General features: G+C 41.8%; 1 protein-coding gene across 1 annotated transcript; it reads left to right on the top strand.

Annotated features, from left to right (window-relative positions):
* Window positions 1–708: 708 nt before the first annotated feature.
* SVIP (small VCP/p97-interacting protein) lies at window positions 709–7,579 on the top strand (the record flags this gene model as incomplete). The annotated part of the gene is made up of 3 exons (XM_009698474.1): window positions 709–753; window positions 3,313–3,426; window positions 7,307–7,579. Coding segments are annotated over 3 exons (432 nt in total), but the record flags the coding sequence as incomplete, so codon positions are not given.
* Between the last annotated feature and the right edge of the window lie 210 nt (window positions 7,580–7,789).

The raw sequence follows: 7,789 nt of genomic DNA, 5'->3' as shown, positions 1-7,789 counted from the left end.
ACTGCTTGGCCTCGGGAACGGGGGAGCTGCTGGGGCCGAGGTCGCCCGGGGCGGCCTGGGGCCTGGCACCCCGCAGCCGGCCTCTGTGCCGTCCCGCGTCTCACTCGTGGGCGCTTGTGTGGAGACCGGGGATTTCACGTGAAGGCGGTTCGTGCCAGAATCGAGGCCAAGATAACCCTGTTTTTAACCAGAAACGGGAAAAGCTGTGCTTTTCTCAAGTGCACAACGATGCCTCTAACCTTCATAGGACGGCATTTCTCCTACACGGGTGCGAACCTATCTCTGTGCTTGTGTACTCCTCACCTGAGGAATTTGAGGGGGAGAGGGAAAGGAGCCCATTCGGCCTGGAAGAGTGAGCTTTCCCCTTTTTAGACTCCAAAAGGACATTTCACATGCTGCGTGTCTTCTCATTCCAGCCTGAATTTTTTAGAGTGAAGGCGTAGTACAGACAGCTGAATGCAGAGTTCTGGTGGGGTTGGACTGCAGAGATGTCAGCAGCTGCTCTTCTAGCATATTAGTCACTAAAAACACTTTGTTCTTGCAGACTGGCAACGGAGGGAAAGATGATGGTAATTGACTTAAGGTTGGCATTTTGTGGCAGTTTGCGTTACAGATTTGAGTCATATTTGAAAATTAAGACTTTAAAAAGAGTGTAGAGGCTGTATTGGAATAGAATTTCACTGTCTTTTACATTTTATTTAGGAAATAAAAAGAAGACAGCTAGCAGAAGCTGCTGAAAAGAGGCAGATGGAGGTAATGTCTGATAAAATGCCATTTATTCAAAATATATTTAAGTAACTGGGGGAAATAGCTAGAGCTTTTGTGGGAACACTGGATATCATGCCTGGATTGCGGGAATTGGCATTAAATATTTTCATAGTAGTATTAATGTTTTATACCATTTTTTAATATATATTTTCAGTAGAATTTCACAGCTAGGTAGGTGCTCAAAGACCACTGTAAGATCACTGAGCTTGTTTGGATGGGAGAGGTTTTGCAGTAAAAAAAAAAACAAAACCTAAGAATTAGAAGAGTAAGTTCCACATTATTTCCTCATTATAAGACTTGAAAACAAGAGATTGAGAAATATTTCAAAGCCAAGTTGTCAAACAATTGTTGTGGTGGCAATTTCAAGTGGTACTGCACTTGTACTTCTCTTACGAATGCAGGTTATGGGCACTTGCAAGTTTAATGTATCCGTGTGGCAACAGTTGAACAGTTGAACACGTTTCTCAGCTCAAATTCCAGCAAAGAAGAAGTATTCTTTTTAATTCTTTGTTTCTTCTATCTTTTTAAGGTTACTAAGCTTTAACTACTTCAATATCCTTCAAGTTAGAAGAGATGGGATGCAAATGTTCTAGCAGAATGTAAAACTAGCTAGCCTATTGCTTCCTTTCCATACTTCTCAAAAAAGCTTATAACAATACACCACACGAAAACTACAATAAGTTAAAAGTGTATCTTAGAGACCGCAGCTGAACTATGAAGAGAAAGGAATGTGTTATTTGTATGAGTGTTAGTGACATCACATGTTGAATTAAAAATTGACCGTTATTGATGAGGACTCGGTTGGCCTGGTTTTAAGGGAGTTTGGTGAATATCTGGAGCAACAGCTGAGTGGTGCTTCAGAGTCCTTTAAAAACTCTTGATTTTGTGTCAGGCCGTATACTAAAAGCAATCCACCTGTAATCTTAAATCACAAAGAGTTTTTTAAGCATATCTGTAGGAAATACACTTTTGAGGATCATGTGAAAGGCAAGTGTCCCCATCTGGCTCATAAATTGCTAAAAAGCTTTCCTGAGAGCGAGGAGAAATGAAGCATCTTGCATTATGGATGGCTTTGAAGTTCTGTGGTAGGCGTAAAGCTGCTAAAGAAAAATGGAAGTATCACTCCCTGTTACTTTTTGTTTCCCTAAAAGACAAAGAGATAAAACATCTTCCAGGATTTTTCAGGACTATCTTTGAGAGCATTTTAGCCTCTGAATGTTGGGTAGTGGAGATGTCTTACAAGCAGCCTAGTTCAGTTTCCGCCTTGTGAGGGACAGGGGAGTAGATCAGACGTCCTTCTCTGCTTGGTGTTTTCCTGTACATGCTTCTTAACTGTTCATTATCCAGCCTGAAGTTGTGTGACGTGTTCGTTCTTTTGGGGTGCTGTAGAGACAGTCTGGGTTCTCAACTCATTTGGAAGGCCAGTTGCCTAAAAGCTAGACATCACAGAGTCTAAGTTAGCCAAATCTTACCAACAAATACTTAGTAGCCCGTTGAGGATGGTGCTTGTCATCAGGGCCTTGAAGTTCAGGCGAGAGCATTGCTGTTGTCCCTTGGCAATTTTAACATCTTTTGTATAGCTTATGCTGTAGTATCATAACCCTAAACTTAGCTAAGAATCAATTTTTAAAACATTTTCTTTCTAGGTTTACAGTGTTAACTGTTTGTAGTTCTGGTACTCCTGCCGTCTAGTCTAGGTCCTCGTTAGACCATGACCGTAAGGATGTGAAGCAGGCAATGGTACTCCTGCCGTCTAGTCTAGGTCCTCATTAGACCATGACCGTAAGGACGTGAAGCAGGCAGTTGACAACATATTTCTCATCTGTCATCCACGCGTCCTATGAAGCTTGAAGGGTAGACTATCACACAGGTTATTTCTCACAGATCACAATTTAGAAGTTGTGTTTCTCACAGCCTGGGCTAGCACTACTAATACAACCTTTTTTCTCTGTGGCATGTAAAGTTTCCATCAATTTCCGTAGTAGCTATACAGAGCTTGTGACTTTGTCTGCTTATTGGGTGTTAGAATAGAAGCTGTCATTATGATTTCCATCATCTGCATCGTGTCTGTGGGTAGCCTTCTGATAAAAAGAGATGGAAGACATGGACAGATGATGAAACAGCTGAAGTTCTTGGAAGTTCTGTCTGCCTGAATCATCTCTATCCAGTAATTCTGTTTGTGAGGGCAGGAATAGGCCCTGACACTGGAAAAACCACAGACTAAAATTTTACGGGACTTTTGGGAAGGGAGGTTCTGGTTCTGCATCTTAGGATGCAAAGCAGGTACATATAATTGCATTAAATATAGTCACCTGGATGTGCTAACAATATGAAACAAAAGCACCCTCACATACCTATGGGACCAAGAGCTTACATTATGAAGAATTATCCTGAAAGGTCTATGTTTTAAATAATAGTAGCATTACTTAATGTCAGTCTTTTCATGCAAACCAGAGTTCACAAAATGGTGCTGCCAAGACTTGCAGTTTGGTTTCTATCCAGAAAAATAGCTAACCGGTCTTACCCAAATGTGTTTTCTCCCAGGCTTCCTCTCGAGGTATTAAGAATGCTTACTCTGTAGAGCAAAAGAAAAAGAAACAGGAAGAAATAGAAAAAAGAATTGCAGCTTCAGGTTCTGGAGGAGAAGGAGGACTGAGAGTAAGTTTAAAAAAGAAACAGCATGATTCAACTGTTTGTATATTCACTGAGAAAATCCTGTTTTGTTGTCGTCTACAAGGTTGAATAACTTGAGGAAAAAACAAAAGGAAGGGAAATGGAATAGAAATGGATGCATGTGTCATTATCATGCAGTGTTCTCAATGAGACTTCATTTCTGGGGCACAAAGACAGCAAGGATGGCACAGAGCTTATTTTTTCCCCCTCTTCTTTCCCAGTTTCTGCACCTACGATGCATCAGTTTTACAGTACTCTCAGCACTGGGGACCTCCTCACTGAGTTGGCCTGTACTCAGTGTCCCTTTTCAGTATTGCTTGAGATGAGCTCTGAGGAAAGAGAGTCAATAGAAAATGTGTGAACTAAGTAGGGTAATGGCTTTGGGTTTCATGTATCTCTCTACAAAAAGAAACATACAGCGTTGTCATAGATACTGATGAACTTTACTGCTGCTACTACTGATTTTCTAATGTAAACTTTGTCTCAGAAGGCCAAGCAGAGATTTAATTAAGAATTAGAATATCTCCAAGGCAATAGATGCATCTGGTTATTGAAACGCAGGCTTCATAAGCCTTCATCTCTTACCCTCATGGCTGTATATGACTCAGGGGGCAGGAGTTTGTATAAGCTGCTGCTCGTGGGCTGCATGTCCCTGCTGGATATAAAAGGTGTTAGAATGAGGAATTTATTGTAAATAGACAACTGTGGTGTTTGGTTGGGGTTTTTTTGTTTGGTTGGGTTTTCTCCTTTCTTTCCACTATCTTCATACAAACCTGTGGCGTGTTTTGTTGTTTTTATCTTTAGTGGCAGGTTGGATAAAGAAGTATGACTTCTGAAGAGAAGAAGGTTGACATTTACTGCCAATAACTTGCCAGTTTCTGCAGCTGAGTGGCACTTACTCATCATGTGGCTTTTGCTGTTTGCATATGAAGACTCAGCAGTATTTGCCATTGTGGGAGAACCGATGTGGAAACATACGCTAAGAAACTTCAGAACTAACTCCGAACACTTAAGTTTTGGCCAATTTTTTTTATTTGTTTTATGTGCATGTTTTATTGCTTCCCTGTCAAGGGAGCGAGGTGTGTTTTCTCACATGGAAGTGGCCTCCTTACCTCTAGTCGGTCAGTATGTGTATGCTGTCTGGTCAGTTGATGTACGTATGTCTGTGTATGACTGGCTTAGGCACGGCTCAGGTGCCCACGTGTTGGTTTTGACGCTTATTTCAAGCTCTACAATTAAACTTCTCTTAAGTCATCATGTACAAAGTCATTCATAAATATATATATATATTTGAATACGTGGGTGACAGCATTTCTCTTCAGTTTCCTGGTGACTTTTGAATGGCTTAGGGATTTAGTGCCTTTTTCAAAAAAGAAAGCAGATCCATGGTGGGTCCTTGCAAATGGAAGCATTTTGTGACACTAGTTAAAAAAAACAGAAACCTTTATAAACCCTGTATACTTGTAGCAAGAAAGCTGTTTTATTATCAGTCTAAAAACTGTTCTCGTTTTCTGATGTGGATTTCTTTTAAGTCTGTAAGTATTTATAACGAATACTGGAAGTTAAACATTAAATTAAAGTACTGTTATTAACTGTTCTCCTTTATTACCACAAGAGGGCAATGCTGCACTTCTCAGGATTTTGGAAAACAAAAGGCTTACTACGTCATCTCTTGGGTGGTTCATTTCCTAAAGTCTCTGTACTGCCTAGGTGGGTTTGTTACAGCGCAGTAACACTTGCTAAATGCCCAAAGCTCTGTCACTTTTATTCTGTATTCAGCAATGTCTGTAATCCCTTTGCCAAATGGGAAGCTGCCTTTGATTATTTAGAGCTACCTAAACACTGGTGGTGTAACTAGACTTACTAGACTTTCAAACTGGTGGCCTCAAGCCACTGCTTTGATAGAGGAGGGAAGTTTGTTGCAGCACAATCAACACTAAGAATCTAGCTCTTACTTTCCTCAGAGAGCATTATGCTTGGCCTCGGTATCTTACTGGCCCCATTTCTGACCTAGTTTAGGCTATAGAGGCTTTTTTTTTTTCCCTTGAACTAAATAGTTCTTCTTTTACCTGCTCCAGTAGTGTCTCATGCTGTCTTAGGAGCACAGTCCTGACACAATGAGTTTCCTGGCTTAGCCTTCAGAATTGAGTTGAGAAGGGAGATTTTTTCAATGTTAATACAATGACGTTTGGGCTAAAAAGCTCTGTCCTTGGCAGGTGAATACCTTCAGTTTCTTTTGAGTGCTGGCAATTGCTTTTTTCACTGTATTAGCTGGTCATAGTGAATTTTTTTTAAGGCTAATGAAAATGCATTGAATTATAATAAAATATACTAAACATTAATTTGAAATGAGAATTTCGATCTGACATCTGTCACAGCGGGTATCCTACAAAGACGCTTAAGCAGCTCTTAACGCTTAGCTGGTCACTTGGGATATTTCAAACTTAATATGTTCTTCTCTTCATCCTCTGTCATACTGCTCCCCCAAAACCATAAGGGGAGGAAATAACCATCAGTCTCTTTTCATTCAAGGCCCTACGGTATGAAAGGGCTAGCACACTGACCAAATAGGTGTCTGTGCATGGATTAATACCATGAAGACTTTCATTTAAAACCATTGAAATAACCTAGTGAAACAAACCGCAGTTCCTGGGTCACCCCTTGATGTTTTGATGCTGTCAGAATTGGAGGAGCTCCCAGCGTGAAGCAGTCATAGCGCTGAGCTGCCCATCCTGGCTAGGCAGCCCAAGGCAAGCCTGTTCTCTTCTGCTCCAGGTGCTGTCACCAGGAAAGATGCCTGCATTTGAGTAAAAGATTAGCACCCTGTCTGCACACCCACCCTGCTCCTCCTCCAGCTCTTAGCCCTGCAAAGACAGTTGGCTGGCTTGTGGCTGGCTGCCTGGCAGCTTTCCTGGAAGGTGGGAGGAAAGGTCTGAACTGCCTCAGTTCAAGGGGACCTTCTATTTAAGAGGTGATTCCTGCAATTTAGAATTACTGTAGAAGAAAACTGCTCTTCTCTGTCTCCCTTCTTTAAATAAAACCCAGATAGGTCTGTGCGTCAGTTCAAGGGGACCTTCTATTTAAGAGGTGATTCCTGCAATTTAGAATTACTGTAGAAGAAAACTGTCTCCCTTCTTTAACTAAAAACCAGATACGTCTGTGCGCCTTGTTTTGAATGTCAAATTTATTCCTACAGCTAAAAGAAACCCATTAGAGGATTTGGGAGCGTGTAGCTCTCTATTACAAGTCACTGGTTGATAAAGCTATTTTTAAAGAGGTTTCTATACCATACCCATCTAACTGTTCAGATGGCCAGTCTGAACTAAATCTGGGAAATTATTAGAGTAAATAAAACCAGCTTTTGTTGGTTTAAGATTTTTGGTAACACTGATTTCAGTTGAGAATGAAAGCAGAAAATGCTGCAGTTCAGTAGTATGCAACTGATAGCTACTGGTAAGGCTGAGCGCTGCATAGATTAGAGCTGCTCTGTCCGTGTAGAAATAGACGCCTCCCCTCTCTTACCACTTAGTGCTACCCTCAGTAAATATGAAACACCATAGGAATTTTGTCCTCATTTTCCCCAGCCTTGGACGTTTACTTCACCTTAGAGGCTGTTAAAATACATCCATTCATGGATATTATCTAGGCAGTTGACATCTTGTTTGCTTTACAGCAGTACAACTCTATCTTTCTTCTCCACCACCTGAAAGCATTTTCTTGCAGATCCCTTGAAAAACTCCTGGCAGTGAAGGACCAGTGCTTGTAAGCTGAAATGAGAGGGCTGGCTCTGGGTGACTGCGCTAGCATGGTCTTTGTTGCAGTAACAGAAAATCAAACCATCTGCTACTGCGTATTGTTAACATAGACAGATTGTGCCAGGGAGAGAGCATTTGGGGCAGAACTTGCTGAGGTTTGGGAGGACACAGAAGCTGCGTCTCCACAGGGGTGGGCAGCAGTGCTGCGGGCCCTGAGGAAAACAGATGACTTCAGCACGTGGGTTTGGCACAGCGACAGACTAAATCCTTGGAACACAGCTCGTCAGGCACAAGCAGTGCCAGCAGTTGGACTGGGATGGAAAAACCTCTCCAGCCTCATAAACGTTCGCGTGATTCCACGTGTCTGTTTCACCTTACTTTAGATTCCTAACATACCGCAGGCCAGGAAAGTAGGCGACACAGAGTGAAGAAAAAGCATTCCGCCTCCTTCCCTGTCAGGTACTGCATAGCAGCAGCCAACGAGGCAGTACAAAAATGTAAGCCCCCAAAAGAACCAAACTCTTGCAAGCATCTCTAGCAGATGCTTCTGTAACACTGTGGTGTGGCAAACAGCTCATCTCCCTGATCTAAAA

This window comes from Cariama cristata, unplaced genomic scaffold (genome assembly GCF_000690535.1).
Source record: "Cariama cristata isolate BGI_N322 unplaced genomic scaffold, ASM69053v1 scaffold184, whole genome shotgun sequence".
NCBI lineage: Eukaryota > Metazoa > Chordata > Aves > Cariamiformes > Cariamidae > Cariama > Cariama cristata.
Note: the sequence above shows the minus strand (reverse complement) of the source record. Positions and strands in the feature narration are given on the sequence as shown.